General features: G+C 47.5%; 2 protein-coding genes across 2 annotated transcripts in view; both read left to right on the forward strand.

Annotated features, from left to right (window-relative positions):
• Window positions 1-17,498, forward strand: part of LOC142313024 (uncharacterized) — a 327,494-nt gene that overhangs the window by 197,938 nt on the left and 112,058 nt on the right. The gene's annotated exons all lie outside the window — the stretch shown is intronic.
• LOC142312320 (uncharacterized) overlaps window positions 1-17,498 on the forward strand; it is a 56,630-nt gene that overhangs the window by 29,708 nt on the left and 9,424 nt on the right. Inside the window, exons 9-12 of the mRNA XM_075351248.1 lie at window positions 7,430-7,516; window positions 7,980-8,033; window positions 8,551-8,732; window positions 8,940-9,030. Of these exons, the coding sequence (XP_075207363.1) occupies window positions 7,430-7,516; window positions 7,980-8,033; window positions 8,551-8,732; window positions 8,940-9,030 (414 nt within the window). The remainder of the gene's footprint in view (window positions 1-7,429; window positions 7,517-7,979; window positions 8,034-8,550; window positions 8,733-8,939; window positions 9,031-17,498) is intronic.

Genomic DNA, 17,498 nt, shown 5'->3' on the forward strand with positions numbered 1-17,498 from the left:
CTCTGAGAAGCCTGTTTTTCCAGGGGTTGTTTGATAGGGTGAAGTTGGTTATGTAGGAGACCCCTCCTTCTTTAGAGTATGCTATGTCTTTGGTAATATGTATTGATAGTCGATTCTGGGCAGAGGACCCATGAATGTAAAACATCTAACATCTGGGGAGGGTGTTTCTGTACCTGTATTACTTTTAAAGGCATCACCCGAGCCCATGCATTTCGTTTGGACGCCCGGTGAGGGAAGAATTTCCACTCCACTAAAAAGGGCAAGATTCTGTTTTTTTTCTGTGGCAGAAAGGGACACTTTATCAATGCCTATTCCTCAATGCCCAGGGAAAGACGTTTGTTTCAAAACTCCTAGACTCAGGCTGTTTGGCAGATCCAAACGTGTATTATCAACAATGGTGTCTCAATGTTTAGAACTCACTAGGGTTAAGGTTGGTGGCAAAGAAACTCCTGTTATGGTTTTTCTAGCTAGTGGTTCAGGAGCAAAGAATAATGATGATCATTTCCACAGGGAGAGAAATGAAGGTGTTATCAAATCCTGTTCTGAATTCTGCCATTGATTCTTCATCTCTTGCTCAGGGGGGCTTTTTTGAGTGTGTAAATGGCTGGAACACCATATAGGGGTTCTGCATTTGGAGTGGATATCCTGTTATGTTCTCAAGGGCCTTCCCGCACAAATGGTATTGGGGTTTCCGTGGTTAGCCTTACAGAACCCCACCGTGTTCACTAGCACCTCACTCCACCAAGTGAGTGCACGCCAATTACTCGAACGATTATTGTTTCTGTTTGGCTGTAGCACCAACCCTATAGATGTCAATGGAGACCTACGCTTATGGTAATAATGCAACCAACAGTATCTTATCTTTAGTGGCATCATCCTGAAACTTTCTGAGGATTCCAACAAAGACACTTAGAATCCGGGACCTGGAGAGGGAACAATGCAGACTGATTGGATATCTCAATGAACAACTTAAGGCCCCTTTACACACTGCAACATCACTAGCGATATCGCTGTAACGTCACCGGTTTTGTGACGTAGTAACGACCTCTCAGGCGACGTGCATCAGTGATCTGGCCCCCGCTGTGAGGTCACTGATCGCTACAAATCTTTCAGGACCATTTTTTGGTCCTTTGTTTCCGGCTGCCCAGCATGCATCGGTGTCTTTGACACCGTTACAACGACAGTGCTATAGCGTTCCCTACCAGCAAGGTAGTTCTGCAGGTCCGGGATCGCTGGAAAGTCTCTAAACGCTGCTGCGTCGTTGGCCAGATCTGCCTGTTTGACAGCTAACCAGCGACTGTTTAGAGACTTTCCAGCGATCCTGGCCAGGTCGGGATTGCTGGTGGGATCGCTAGAAAGTCTGTGTGTAAAGGGGCCTTTAGTAGAGTTGAGCGATGTTCGATTTTGAATGGTTCGCCAATTTAAAATTCGAGTGATTTTAGGCGGTGTTCGAGTTGTTCGACGAACTCGAATGATTTGCTTCAAGTTCGGCTGTTCGAGTTACGTTCGATAATGGTTCGATCACCAAAAGTGTGGCTTTTCACAGTAAGGCTATGTGCGTCCTGCATCCCCAGCACAACCCCTATCTCTTTCGTACTCACCGATCACGGACACGGCGCTGCACGGCTGTCACAAAGCTCCGGCGGCTTTTCCTCTTTTGAAAATGGCTGCCGCTTCATTATTCAATCTGGCATTCCCTGCTTTCCCCGCCCGCCGACACCCATGATTGGTTGCAGTCAGACACGCCGCCACGATGAGTGACAGCTGTCTCACTGCAACCAATCACAGCCGTCGGCGGGTCTATATCGTCCAGTAAAATAAATAAACAATAAAAAAAATTAACAAAAACTGCGGTTCCCCCCAATTTTGATACCAGCCATGATAAAGCCACACGGCTGGAGGCTGGTATTGTCAGGATGCGGAGCGCCACGTTATGGGGAGCTCACCACCCTAACAATATCAGCAGGCAGCCGCCCGGAATTGCCGCATCCGTTAGATGCGACAGTCCCAGGACTCTACCCAGCTCATCTCGAATTGCCCTGGTGTGGTGGCAATCCAGGGTAATAACTGGGTTAATCATGGCAGGCGTCTCCCCGAGATACCTTCCATGATTAACCTGTAGGTGAAAGTAAATAAACACACACAACTAAAAAATCCTTTATTTGGAATAAAAGACAAAAAAACACACTCTTTCACCATTTTATTAAAATCCCCAAATACCCCTCCAGGTCCGGCGTAATTTTTTTTATCTGTACTAGAAATTCATGGTGGCCATGTCTAATATTAGCGTGACACCATTAATTTCGGGCTTAGGGCCAGTTGATAATATACAGCTAGCCCTAACCCCATTATTACCGGCATAATTTTTTTTATCTGTACTAGAAATTCATGGTGGCCATGTCTAATATTAGCGTGACACCATTAATTTCGGGCTTAGGGCCAGTTGATAATATACAGCTAGCCCTAACCCCATTATTACCCAGTGAGCAACCTGTCACCAGGGCAGCTGGGAGAGTTGGATACAGCGCCAGAAGATGGCGCTTCTATGAAAGCGCCATTTTCTGGGGCAGCTGCGGACTGCAATTCGCAGCAGGGGTGCCCAGAAAGCTTGGGCACCCTGCGCTACAGTTTACAATCCCAAGCTGCCTAGTTGTACCTGGCTGGACACAAAAATTGGGCGAAGCCCACATCATTTTTTTTTTAACTATTTCATGAAATTCATGAAATTAAAAAAAAAGGTCTTCCCTATATTTTTGTTTCCCAGCCGGGTACAAATAGGCAGCTGGGGGTTGGGTGCAGCTCGTAGCTGCCTGCTGTACCTGGCTAGCATACAAAAACATGGCGAAGCCCACGTAATGTTTTTGGGGGACAAAAAACTCCTGCATACAGTCCTTGATGGAGTATGCTGAGCCTTGTAGTTCTGCAGCTGCTGTCTGTCTGTACGGAGGAGAGCAAACAGCAGCTGCAGAACTACAAGGCTCAGCATCCTCCATCCAGGACTGTATGCTGGAGGGAGAGACAGAGGGAGCAGAACTGCAAGGCTCAGCATGCTCCATTCACTAGTGTATGCAGGAGAGCAGACAGCAGCTGCAGAACTACAAGGCTCAGCATACTCCATCCAGGACTGTATGCAGGAGTTTTTTGCCCCCCCCCCCCACAAAAAATGACGTGGGCTCTGCCATATTTTTGTATGCTAGCCAGGTACAGCAGGCAGGTACGGCTGCCCCCAACCCCCAGCTGCTTATTTGTACCCGGTTGGGAACTAAAAAAATAGGGAAGCCCTTTTTTTAATTATTTCATGAATTTCATGATACAATTAAAAAAAAAAAAAAACGACTTGGGATCCGCCCCATTTTTGTGTCCAGTCAGGTACAACTAGGCAGCTGGGGATCGAAATCCGCAGCACAGGTTGGCCCGAGCTTTCTGGGCCCCTCTGCTGCGAATTGCAGTCTGCAGCCGCCCCAGAAAATGGCGCTTTCATAGAAGCGCCATCATCTGGCGCTGTATCCAACTCTTCCAGCCAGCCGGGTGGCTTGCTGGTTGATAATGGGTTAATACTAGCTTTGTTTTACTAGCTAGTATTAAGCCAGAGATTCTTAATGTCAGGCAAGTTTGACCCAGCCATTAAGAATCTCCAATAAAGGGTTAAAAAAAAGACACCACACAGAGAAAAATACTTTAATAGAAATAAATACACAGACATTCTTAGAGACTCCATGTTTATTACTCCCGCTCAGCCCTCCACGATCCTGGGCTTCTGTCTTCTTTCTCCTTCAACCCATGCAGCTCTGCTACATCAGACAGCACTGCATGGGAGGAAGACGCTGCTGCTCTCGTGCAGTCTAATCACTCAGTGAGTGAGCAGAGGCTGCCGGCTGTAAGCGGTGACGTCACCGCTGCCACCTTTGCTAAAGTAATCTGACAGGCGGGTTACTATAGCAACGGTGCTCCGATCACGTGATTCCCGGTGCCGCAATTCACCGGCTGTGGCAGCCAGTCCCTGCATATGGGCTGACTCTGTAAAGAGCGTCGACATGCAGGAACGGGGAAGCCGACCATGTGCCAGAGCATCTCGCCGGTACACGGAGATGCTCAAACGAGCACCACGTACCGGAGAGATGCACTGACAGGACCTAGCATGACATCTAGCCATGTGACCAGTCTGTAGCCAATGAGATAATAGACACGTGATTGGTCACATGCTATGACGACGTCATGGAAGGTCCTATCATCAGTGCTGGTTAACGGGATGGCGCAGCGAATATCGGAAGGAAAAGCGGCGGGAGACAGAGTGTAGGACGCGTTGTGGGGAACTGTAAGTGTAATGGCAATATTTATTAACTGTATGTGCATATGTATAATGTGTTTTTATGTGTTCGTGTTTGCCTGCCATTGTTTTCAATGGGGTTCGAAGGTGTTCGTTGAACGTTCGCCGAACTAAGCCGCCGTTCGACGAACCGAACTCGAACACTAGGGGGGTGGCTCCACACTAGCCTTTAGGCTTAAAGAACACCAGCATTTCATGCCTCCCCACACATATCACAGACCTTGATTGATCTCCTGGAAAGGGACATCAACTCATTGATACATGAACACACATTGGGCTTTACCCAATATGACACAATTTAAAACCAGAGGAGAAACAAGCTTTAAATTCCCTCTAGGATAACACCAATATCATCCCATCTTGAAACCAGCAGACAAGGGAGTGCTGAAGTGATGATGAACCGCACCCAGTATCAACAGGAAATACTGAGACAACTTACAGATGAGACCACATACAAAAAGATCCCCAATAACCCGACCTTTACGGTTAAAATTAAGATCCGGTCCATTATATCAAACGGCTTGAGTAGAGGCATTATTGACAAAAGAACAGCCGCGTTTCTAACGAAACTCCACCCTGTTATGCCTGTCTTTTATGTCTTACCCAAAATTCACAAATCCCTACTTAACCCACCAGGTAGACCCATAGTGGCCTCCACTGGGTCCATATTATCACCACTCTCGATCAATTAGGGAAAAATTCTATCCCCCTTAACCAGAACCACTAAATCATTTCTCCTGGACATGAATGACTTTCTAATCAAATTACGTAACTTACACACAATTCTAACAGACAGCATCCTAGTTACCATGGATGGTAATAGCCTATATACCTCCATTACACATAAGGAAGGGATGGAGGCCACACAGAGGGCATTAAAATTCTCATGAATGAATAGGGAAAGGATACAATTCTGCATGAGTCTTCTGACGATTGTACTCAAGTAAAATTTCTTCCTTTTTGAGGAGGAGTGGTACATACAAGCACGCGGAACCGCTATGGGCTCAAACGTAGCCCTGGCGTATGCAAATCTGTACATGGATGCCTTTGAGGAGACCTACATTTACACCAATCCATTATTCAAAGCACATGCTCTCTCCTGGCATCAGTTCATAGATGACGTTTTTAGTATTTGGCAGGGGAATAAGACAAGCCTGGAAAACTTCTTTTTACAAATCAATGGGGCTAGACCAGGTTTTACATTTCACCTCAATTCAAACATACGGGAAGTAGCATTTTTAGATACGAAAGTATTAAAAAACCCTTTATGGCACACTGTCCATGGATATCTATTCCAAACCACCGATCTTAATGGACTATTACTATACGATAGTTGCCACCCACTTTCAAATAAAAATAGCTTACCTTGCTCACAGTTTGAATGAGTCAGGCTTTTATAGTCTCAGACACCTCAAAACTATTCATACGACTACATGAGAGGAGTACGACACTACCCCCCCCCTCACTACTCACCACTTAGAAACAGAGAACCCTGGAACCCAGGATAGACACCATTTTCACAAGGAAACCAGAGCTTCTACCTTTTGTACACCAATAACATCCCTCTATACCTAGAATATACAACATCATTCGGAAACATTGGCCCTTACTCCATCAAGCATACCTCAATGTTGAGTCCTTCAAGCAACCTCCATTTTTGTGCATGAAAAGGCCCCCCAGTATTAAGGACCAATTGGTCAGGGCAGATTTTGGCCCCCAGAAAAATCATCAAACACTCCTATGTTGTGAATATCATCCGAGTGGGTGCTGGTATGGAGCTCCCTCTGGTGGCCAGGAATGGTAATGAAGCACAGTCTGAATCTGTGACTCAAACAGGTGATGGAGTGTATTTAGGAGAGCGGCCGCCGGTGATAGATGTTTCCTGCTGCTTCTGAAGATGGGTTGGAGTTTTCCCTTCAGTTTCTCCCATTTATTCTGTGCCTGAATCTACTCAAGATAAGTTTACTAGTTTCTGTGCTTAATTGCTGGAATTGCACTCAAAGGTGTTTCTGCTTATTCCATTTTGTTCTGTGTTTTGGTTTCTTGTTTATGAGGATCTGTCTCTCTGCTTTTGTGAGCAGGGCAGTTCCTCCAGCAAGAAAGGGAGCTTGCTCCCTGTTCATGTTTGGATTATTTGCACTTTAGAATATTATTTGTTCTGTGATTTTGTTTCTTCCAATTATATGTGCAGTTCTGTTTAAAGCGTCTGACACAAGAGTACCTGATATAGTGGGGGAGAGACCGTGTGGCTTAGGATTTTTTTTCTATCAGGAGTTTGGTTTTTTTGCTGACCGCAATCAGTTATCTTTCCTGTCCTGTTGTATCTAGTAAGTCGGGCCTCACCTTTGCTAATCTATATTTTCTATTTGTGTATTGTGTTTTCTTAAATCACCGTCGTTGCATGTTGGGGGCTTGCTATTTCTTTGGGGACTGCTCCGAGGCAAGTTAGGATTCCTCATTTCTATCTTTGAGGTGTAGCAAGTTTTTCCGGCAGTGACGAGGTGTCTAGTGTTGTTCGATAGATAGGGGATTGCGGTCAGCTTAGTTTCCAACTACTCTTGTGGTTTTGTTTTTTCCTGGTTAATGGGATATTTTGTGATCGTCCATGGTTACCAGTTCATAACACTTCTACATACCAGACGCAAGGGTACATTTCCTGGCTTAAACTGTGTGGTGTATTCCAATATCACCAAAGGAGATACGGTCACACATCCGAGGACAGGGAAAACGTATCCCATAAAGGGATATTATACATGCGACACAAATTTTGCAATTTATGTGGTTAAGTGCCCGTGCAGCCTTTTGTATATGGGAGAAACTACACAGCATGTAAAGAACCAAATCACGAGCCACAAATCCACAATTAGGTGCAACAAGACATGGCACCCCATATCATACCATTTTTGCCAGGCAAAACATAATGTGGCCCAGTTGAGGTTCCAAATATTAGAACAGGTTGCACGTCCAAGACGAGGGGCCAATCATGTCCGATTTACTCAAGGAACAGGCGAGTTACTGGATTTATACACTACAAACATTGACACCTAACGGTCTTAATAGAGAAATCGATTGGTTAACATGATTTTCGCTTTATTCCATTAGGTACCATGAGGCCATCACCTGCATTACAGTTCCTCATCCCGCAACTCCTTCCAATTCCATTCCTTCCTCCTTTCCTGAATGTCTACGGTAAGGCAGTTGTTCAGTCTGTGGCATCTCGTCTGCATCTATTAACATACACATACAGATTGTAACCATGACACATATACAACACCCCATGCATCTATAACTATCCCAATGTAGAACTTAACCTGAATCCTCACAGTCTGTCACAAGCAACATTAACATTTCCCACTGCACATGCGCAGATAGAAATGTCAGAATGCCACCAGCAACATGGACGCGATTACGTCTTACTATGCATGCGTGGGCCATTACTTCCTGCAAACGCAACCATTTATACCAGCAGCGGGGAATGACTAACAGAACGCACAGTAGCTAGACAGTGGGAGTGCTAGCGATTTAAATATACACAGGGGCTACAACACAGGAGTGCCAGTCCTCCAGACCCTGAAAGGGAAATATTCCACCAGTCTGACCCCACTGCATCACCAATGTGTCCATCTTCTCACATGCCTCATTTATTTTCCAGTCTCTACACAGGCGCCCTCTATTGGCACTACTCCTAAACTACTATACCCAGTTGGTGAGTGCGTAATTCTTTTTCTATAATGGGACATATTTAAACATATATCCTGTTCTACTATAAATCTAACCAGATGATATGCCAGGATTGGTCACTTGTTTGGCATCTATGATACCCTTGATGACTGATTACTGTTCATAGTCTCAACTCAAGCAATATATTTCATGTTATATTATAGACCCATTCACTAGCACCTCGCACCACCAAGTGAGTGCACGCCAATTACTCGGAAGAAAACCCAACCATATATTGGCAAACTCAGGAGATAATGAAATGGAGTACATATTGTAAAGAACACTGTTTGGGAACATGTATCTTGGCGGTAACCACAAGCCTTTCTGGTCCTCGCTCTGATTTTTGTGATGCGTTCTCACAGAAGGGAAGTCAGGAGTTGCTGCCTCATAGGTCTTATGACTGTACCAGAAGGTTGATCCCAGGGGCAAAATTGGCAAAGTATAAACTCTATAATTATCTGTATGTAAGAAATGAATTCAGTCCCTGTATGTGTTTCTTCCAGTTCTATCCAGTAAGAGGACAACACCAGAGAGATGTCCCAGTCGTCTACGGTCCTGTGGGAGACGAGAAGATAATCGTGATGTTCCTCGGGATGTGAGTACTCCAGTTCTATCCAGTAAGAGGACAACACCAGAGAGAGGTTCCTGGAACCAAGATGATCCCAATGTTCCTCAGGATCATCAGGTAGATGGAGAGAAGGTATCATGAAATCTCTCTATGATGTGTAGATGGCTGTGAAGGTCTTGTGCTCAGTCTTGTTTTATCCACCAGAATTATATGTTTTATACTTGTGCAATGAGAACAATGGCGATGGCAGGATTAGAGTTGATTAGAGTTGATCGTAGATGTGACTTCTCCATCTGTCTGTGACTTTTACAATATTTGTTTCAGAGTGAAAATCTAACCCATATTAATACAACAGAGACATATGTGAGGGCTGATGAACAGAATATAGAGGAGATTCCTACAGATAACCGCCCAGGTGAGTAGTGACCCCAAAACATAATACTGCCTCCAGTATGCTTCACTGTGGATATGGTGATCTTTTTGTGATGCGCCCTGTTCGTTTTGTACCTTACACAACTTTTGTGATTATGGCCCAAAAGTTAAACCTAGGTCTCATCACACCATAACACATTTCCTTCTTGCTTCTCACAGATTTGCTGTAGGTTTTGGCACAACATAGCCGGGCTTGGATGTTTTTTGTTGTAAAAAAAAAAAAACAAAAAACAACAAAAAACCTTTTGTATTCCACCCTACCACAAAGGCCAGAAATTGTTGTCACATGCTGTACACAACCAGTTCTGGCCAGAAAGTCCTGCAGGCCTCTTTGCGGTCTCATAGATAATTTTTTTTTTCAGTTCTAGGTAATACATCTGTTGTAACGAATTTAAGTCACTTATTGATGGCTTCTTGACAGTGCTCAATGGTTTATGCTCCATAGTTTCTCTAATGACTTGGAAATGTTTTACACTGTTCTCGTGGCTGATAACTTTCAGCAATGAGATCCCTTTGCTGTGTTGTCAGATGTTAATGCACCGTGGCTTTTACTGTAAAATTCACTATGAATGATGGCGGCCGTGTACTGACTACTATTTATCATGAGTGTAAAATGTGCTTGTCTAATTCTGAACACAACCACATCCCCAATTATAAGAGGGTGCTCATGCTTTTTCAACCACATTAGTTTAGTTTTATTTTCCCCTCCAAAATGATTGCCGCTTATTTTTTAACTGAATTTAATAATTATAGGTGACATTTAAGGTTGAAAAAGCTCTGAAGTGATTCTTTTTACTGAGCTTTTTATCAGGGGAATGTAGACTTTCTATATCTACTGTAGTGATTCCCTGTGCTTGTTAGGTGGAGAATGAAAACGTAATTTGTGCAGCTATACATTTACTGCAAGAATATTTGCAGCATAAATTGACTTTCACAAGGAGGTTTCTACAAACCACGTCATGGGTGTGTCAGGATCTGTGAAGACTACAGATTCTGGCACTCTGCCTGCTAACTTCTCTGATGTCTGTGATGAGCCCAGGCAGACTCAGGCGTCGACCTGCAATCTTGTAGTTCAGAGGCAAGCTAGCGCATGGGGGAGTCAGTCATGTTTGTTTTCCTCCTATAAATGCTAGCTGGACTCTTCCTTTAATGCTAGGTATAGCTAGCCTATACTGGTGTGGTGAGTTGTTGTGATTTAGACTTACTGGTGGTTGTAGTACTTTGTTGTTGTGGTTAATCTTTGGTGTCCTTTTGATGCTGCCTTCCTTCTCTTACTTTTCTTCTTAGTCTCTTACTGTTTGTTCCTGTGAGTTTGCAGTGTGTCTGAGTTGTTTTTTCCCTGTCTTTCTTAATCTGTGTTGCCATCACACTCCCACCCTTCCTTCTTTGGGAGGAAGGGGGGAAGCAGTTTAGTTATGTTCAGGAGAATACTAAGGCACAAGACTCCGACGTCTTTACCATCAGGGGTAAGCTGGAGGTCAGGGATAGCCTAGGGTCCAATAGCATGAGGGACAGCATAGGAGCCCCTTGTCCTTCGCTATCCTACAGTCACATCATAACATTCTAGCTGGCTGTACTTTTATTACATTTCAGCATGTTTGCTGCAGTAGTGAGACAACTACAGACCTTGTTTCTTCAGGTGGTCTAACTAAAAGGGGCAGTACAGCAGCAAAGTTAGTCTGCCACACCAGTGCAATCTGCCGTGGTCTCTAGATCATCAAAGCCCAAACTCCCCTTCTGGATAAATTGTTGGGGGAGGGCAGCCAATTTGCTACATTCAGAGAGGCATGTCATTTCTATTTCCGTTTATATCTCCACTCCTCTGGTGGTGAGGAACAGCGGGTGGTAATTACTGTCTCACTTTTGAGTGGTCCTGTATATTTGACAGTGGACAAGGTTCTTCTCAGCTCTCGGGCTCATCTATGATGATCCAGATACCACATCATTAATCGAGTTTATGATCCATTTGCGCCAACAGGGGAATCGGCCTACAGGGGCTTATTGCTCTAAATTGCAGCGCTGGTCCTCGGACACACAGTGGAATGACTCGTCTCTGAAAAGCCTGTTTTTCAGAGGTTATTTGAGATGGTAAAGTTGGTTATGTAGGAGACCCCTCCTTCTTTAGAGTATGCTATCTCTTTGGTAATACGTATTGATAGTCGATTGTCAGCAGATGACCTATCAATTTAAAACATCTGGGGAGGGTGTTTCTGTACCTGTATTACGTTTAGAGGTATCACCATCATGTACGGTAGCTTGAAGGTACATCTCATGGGGGAAGACTCTCCCCTAAAAAGGGAGCGTAGTCTGTTTCTTTATCGTTCCTATGGGAGACCCAGACCATGGGTGTATAGCTACTGCCTCCGGAGGACACACAAAGTTACTACACTCAAAACGTGTAGCTCCTCCCTCCTAGCATATACACCCCCTGCTAGCCAGTCCTAGCCAGTTTCATGCTTTGTGTCAGGAGGATCACACACACACATGCATCCTTTTTTGATTTTTCATTTTTTCTAAAGATTTGGAAGAAAAGCGGGTCCACTGGACCCCCGGCATGTCCCTTCACACCCCCCTGGCGGCGGTGCTGTTAATGTTGACTTCAGGGCAGGAATCCCTTCATGCCGCGCTCCTTCACCATCCCTTAGGGGCTCTGGCTTGAAGTTAGAGCCAACACGGTTCTCACTGCTTTGCAGGAGACCGGCCTCCATCCGCAGCCCTTTGGCAGGACCCTGCTGGACGGAGCACTGAACCCCCACCCCACCAGGGACTCGGCCCTGCGTCTCAAAGCTAAGTATAGAGACGTTATTCAGAGGGTCCTTCTGCATTGTGGAGCTTTTATTGGGGGGACAGTGATTTACTTTGATAATGCTGCTTTTTACAGTGTTTCCGGCCGGTTCCACGGTTTTTACTGAGTACCGCGCCGATGATGCCTGATTCTCGGCCGCATGCATAACTCTAGGCCCCGGCTTCAGCCGCGGCCTAGTTTCGTTTTGTTCCCCTGCATGTTAGTCATGCAGGGGGACACTGCAGAGCCGCCCGCCGGCCGCTCTGCACAGGGGAGGACACTCTTTTTTCAGGAGGTGATTCCCTCCCCTGTACATGTCCTTAGCCCTCCGATTCCCGCTCCTGGGTTAACCCCCGCCCCCCCCCTCACTCTGGCGCCATTTTTTCAGCGTCCTTAGTACGCTGGTCGGCGCTGGCTGCTCTGCAGTGCAGAGGGAGTGGATATCTGGCTGGGGGTCCAGGCTTGGAACCCGGGGGGCATTCATAATAACGGCCTGATAAGTCACAACCTCTGGTTGTGCACTTTTATACACTATCAGGGCATTCTGAAGGAGCTAATTCTTTATTATAGAACCTCCTCCTCAGCAGCATGTCTCACACTAGGAGCAAAGCTCCAAGGCTGTACACTACATGTTCTGCATGTAAGCTGATATTGCCTGAACCGGCACAGACCCACACTGTAATGATTCTTATGTGGTGGTGCCTCTGCCTGGGGTCTCCCCAGGCTGACCCCTGTCTTGGGTATTCTAGACATTCTAGACATAGCCCCCCACCTCTGCAGCATGTCTCACAGAGCGAGGCTGCAGGCTGTTTTTAGTATCCACTGCTGGTAGTCTCGTACGGCTGTACCGAGCTCATAACCACTGTGGCCCCTCAGCTTGGAGGCTCATTCAGGGTCCCTCCAGCTGCTCCGGTCGATGGCTGACCCCTGGGGGAATCTTTTTTCCAGGGGTCGGCCTGTCCCGGCATCTGCTGAGCATGCAGCCCCCTTCTCAGGGCGTTTTCTGCTCGCTCAGCAAAGCTCTCAGACCCCGTCCTCCTGACAGGGAGACGCAGGGTCCCCTGTCCTCCCCGTCCCGCAGCTCCGATTACGAGCTGACTCATTGGACGAGGAGGATGTCACGGACGCTACTTTAGGTACTTTGATCCGTCCGTAGGTGACGCGGATGCGACTGATTGGATTGCGTCCATTATACTTGTATTGGACCTCCATCCGCCTGTATCAGGGGAGTATTCCCCGCTGGCAGTAAGGCATCAGTATACCTTTAACAAGACGAGGAGTGTGTTCCTTAACCACTCCAGTTTTCAGGCGTCCAAGCCCACAGCCTGTCCTGCAGATCCCACAACGGGGTTCTGCTGCCTGTCTCCCCCTCCCATCAGAGGTGGTCAAGGAGTGTACTCATTCGCCAAGGGTGGCCACTCCGGTGTCTAGACTTTCAGCCCGGATAGTTGTATCAGTGGCTGACGGCACCTCTATAAGGATCCCACGGTACATTAATTTTGTACTGGACCTCAATCCGCCGGAGTTACCTTATCTAGGTGAACACAACGTGTGTTCCTTAACCACTCCGGTTTTCAGGTCCCTGTGACCAGCCCAGGGTCCGCTCTGACAGTCGCTTCCCATGAAGCGTGATTCTGAGGACTGTGTTTCCCCTGTCCACCAATAGTGGTCAAGAAGTGGGCTCATTCACCTCAGGTGGCTCTGCCCGGACCGTTATGTCAGTGGCTGATGGCTCCTCAGAGGAGATGCATTCCCTCACAGGGACCCTATGCCCAAAACGGTTGCCTGAACTTCCAGACTTCAGTCTTTTCATCCTCTGCCTAGGTCTGCCATGCTGGACACCGCACGGCGGTGGTCTTGGCTACTTTCCTCGCTATCCGCAGGCTCCTGTGGCTTCGGAAATGGAGGGTAGATGCCTCTATAGAGGTTCCTTGCTGGGCTCCTCTTTGGTGGGACCAGTCTCTTCGGAACCGACTGGATGAAATTTAGGAAGCTCTTGGCGGAGAGAGTTCTTCCTTGCCACAAACCTAAACCAGGGAACCTGTCCAGGGCAGGAATCAGTTGAGGTTTCGGTGGTTTCCGTTCCTCCATCTGATCGTCCTCTAGCTCGGCCTAGGTTCATAGAACCAATTGGCTTGAAGCTGCGTCTTCAGAAGACCGCAGGAGATGCTGCCACTTAGTCAGCTTCCTCCGAGCTATCTAGCCACGCCAACCTCCTCCTAGTCGGTGGCAGGCTCTCTCCACTTGGCGACGTATGGTTCTAACACGTCTCCGTTCAGTGGGGGCGGGATTATATCTCCCATGGCTACAGGATGGAATTCTGTCCACCCGCCAAACAGATTTTTTCTGTCACCTCCTCCCGACTCCAAGGCCGCCGCCTTCTCACAGGCCGTGGCATTTCTTGCAGGCCAATGGAGTAATTGTACCGGTTCCCGACTGGGAACGGTTCTGAGATTTTTGATTAAATCTATTTCTAGTCCCCGAAGAGGGCGGTGCCTTCCAACCTGGATCTTTAGCTTTTCAAGCATGGTCAGGTGTGGCGTTTTCACATGGAGTCTCGGTCTTGTTCCGTGTGTTTTTTTCACCGGATCAATCAAGAACCCAAGGAGATTTCCTAGCAGCCATCGGCATCAGAGATGCTTTTCTGCAGGGGTCAATCGCAGTTTCACACCAGCGTTGACTACGTTTTGCCATCAGAGTGGTCCAATTCGTGGCTCTTCCCTTGCGGTTAGCCACGGCCCCTCATTGGGGCTGCTGTGATTAGGGTCCTGCACCCCTAGGGATTGGCAGTGATCGTTTGCCCTAGACGGCCTTCTTCTCAGGCCTTCATCCAGTGCAGACTCTTAGCAGAGTACTCCGCTTACTCTCGCCACTCTATCCTATTCGGGTGGCTTGTCATTCTGTTCAGGTCCACTCTGACTTCGTACCAAGGACGCAATTCGAGACTGTCGGCTCTTGTCAAGCCGCTCTTAGTCGATCAGTAGTCCCTCCGCTGGTGGTCGACGTCGTTCTATCAGACACCATATACAGGTGCTGGTCAGACGTTGGCGTCAATGGAAGCGATTCCTTGCCCAGTTTCTCCTGCGCCCTCTGAGACTGGATGTTGTCCGCTGTACACGCGAACTCCCTCCTTCCACGGGGTGGTGGCTTTGCCACTGACCTGGGGCTCGTTTTCAGGGGTGGTTTCGGCCACTCTGTCTCAGGGACGCTCCTTCCTGGCCCCGTCCCAGGTGTTCCTCACCAGGGTGCTGGTCTTTCCGCCTTGGGAGCAGTATTTCTCCACCGCGGAGCGCAGGGCGCTTGGACTCTGTCCGAATCAGCCCTCTAGATCAATGGGCTGGAAATCAGAGCTGTATTCTAGCTCTCTAAGCCTTCACCATCTGTTGGCGGCTAGGCACATTCGAGTTCTGTCGGATAACGTGACAGCGTTTTCCTACATCAACTTCCAGAGCGGGACACTCAGCCGCCTGGCAATCTTGGCGCCTCAACATTCTTCACTGGACAAGGGACTCCTAGTCCACCGTATCCGCAGCCCACATCCTAGATGTCAAAACTGCGGGCAGATTATTTCAGCTGTCCAACCGTGGTCCACAATCCTCAGGTTTTGCAGTAGACACACTGGTTCATGTTTGATCCCAGCTTCGTCTCTACCTCTTGCCCAGAGCCCTGCACAAGATCAGTAAAGGGGTCCGTCGGGTCATTCTCTTACTCCAGACTGACCCAGGCAGGCTTCGTATCCTGACCTGCTCCTTCTGTCCGTTGGGTTGCCATGGCATCTTCCGGACCGTCCAGACCTTTTCTCAAAAGGTCCGTTTTTTCCGTCAGAATTCTGGATTCTCAGATTGACGGCGTAGCTATTGAGTCCTGGATCTTGGCGACTTCTGGTATCCTTCCTGAAGTCATCTTCGCTATGACTCGAGCTCCAAGGTGTCCTTGGACCTTTTTAGCTTTGCCGACCCTCCTGTCCCTTCCACAGTCCGGTCTACAGCTAGGACTATCCCTCATTAAGGGACAGGTCTCCGTTCTGTCGGTATGTGCCAGCGGCGTATCGTCCGGCTGGCTCCGGTGCGCTCCTTTAAGGGCGCGTCTCACATCATTCCGCCTTTCCGGCGGCCTATGGAGCCCTGGGACCTTAATCCGGTCCTCCCGGTTCCCGGAAACCCCCCTTTGCGCCTCTTAGGGAGGTTTCTTTGTTTCATCTTTCACAGAAAGTAGTCTTTCTAGTGGCTATAATTTCCTGCCAGGGAGTTCTGGCTGCACTCTCTCTGAGTCACCCCCTTTTTTTTGGTCTTTTGCATCAAGACAAGGTGGTCCCCGTCCGACTCCGGACTTTTTTCCTTAAGGTGGTTACTGCTTCCACCTTATCCGGGGCAATTTTCCTGCCTTCCTTTTGTCCGGCTCCTGTTCATCGCTTTGAGGAAGCGTTGCATATCCTGGATCTGGTGCGGGCGCCCCGGATCTATGTGTCCCGCACCGCCGTTATTAGGCGGTGCACCTCTCTCTAGTACTGACTGCTAGTCAGCGTAGCGGTCTCTCGGCATCTAAGCCGACCCTGGTTCGTTGGCTTAGGTCGGCCATTTCCGAGACCTACAAGTGTACTCAAGTGCCTTCCCCGCCGGGGATCAGAGCACATTTGATCAGACCTGTCGGTGCCTTTTCGGCTTTCAGGCACCAGGCTACGGCTCAGTAGGTCTGTCAGACGGCAGCTCGAATTAGTCTGCATACTTTTTCGAAGCTCTATCCAAGGCATGCTCTTGCTTTGGCAGACGCGGGCTTCGGCAGGCGCATCTTTCAGGCGTCTGTCGCCCATTTGTGAAGTTGGGTTTTCCTGCTTCTCAGTTGTCTGTTTATTCCCACCCATGGACTGCTTTTGGACGTCCCATGGTCTGGGTCTCCCATAGGAACGATAAAGAAAAAGAGAATTTTGTTACTTACCGTAAATTCTTTTTCTTATAGTTCCGTCATGGGAGACCCAGCACCCTCCCTATTGCCTGTTGGCAGGTTTCTTGTTCCGTGTGTTTTCACCGGCTGTTATTGTTGTAGACAGAGGTTCCGGTTCTTCCGGATTTTACTCTGTCTCTTCTTGTGGGTGGATGTCCTCCTTCAGCTTTTGCACTAAACTGGCTAGGACTGGCTAGCAGGGGGTGTATATGCTAGGAGGGAGGAGCTACACGTTTTGAGTGTAGTAACTTTGTGTGTCCTCCGGAGGCAGTAGCTATACACCCATGGTCTGGGTCTCCCATGACGGAACTATAAGAAAAAGAATTTACGGTAAGTAACAAAATTCTCTTTTTTTTTCTGTGGCAAAAAGGAGGAGGAAAAATGACTAACAACAATCACAGTAGTTAGTAACAGATCTCAGCAGCAAGCAACAGACCTATACACTCTGCACCAACTAAGTTGAATATCCAGCAACCTCTCCAGGAAGCAGAGGGATTATATAAGGCCAGAAATTATCAAATGACCAGCAGCTGAGAGAGACTGCTGCAGCACAGAAAGGAGTTAACCATGAAGTGCCCAAAGGAAATTAACATCGTTTACATGTGCATAGTGTAAGATGGTGATAGGCTCAGAATCAGAACTCTCTATCTAGACACATGTGACAGTGCCCTTCCCTTGAGAAGAGACCTCAGGACTCTCAGACAATGCACAAACCAACACCTAAG

The sequence above is a fragment of the Anomaloglossus baeobatrachus genome, chromosome 5 (genome assembly GCF_048569485.1).
Source record: "Anomaloglossus baeobatrachus isolate aAnoBae1 chromosome 5, aAnoBae1.hap1, whole genome shotgun sequence".
NCBI classification, from domain to species: domain Eukaryota; kingdom Metazoa; phylum Chordata; class Amphibia; order Anura; family Aromobatidae; genus Anomaloglossus; species Anomaloglossus baeobatrachus.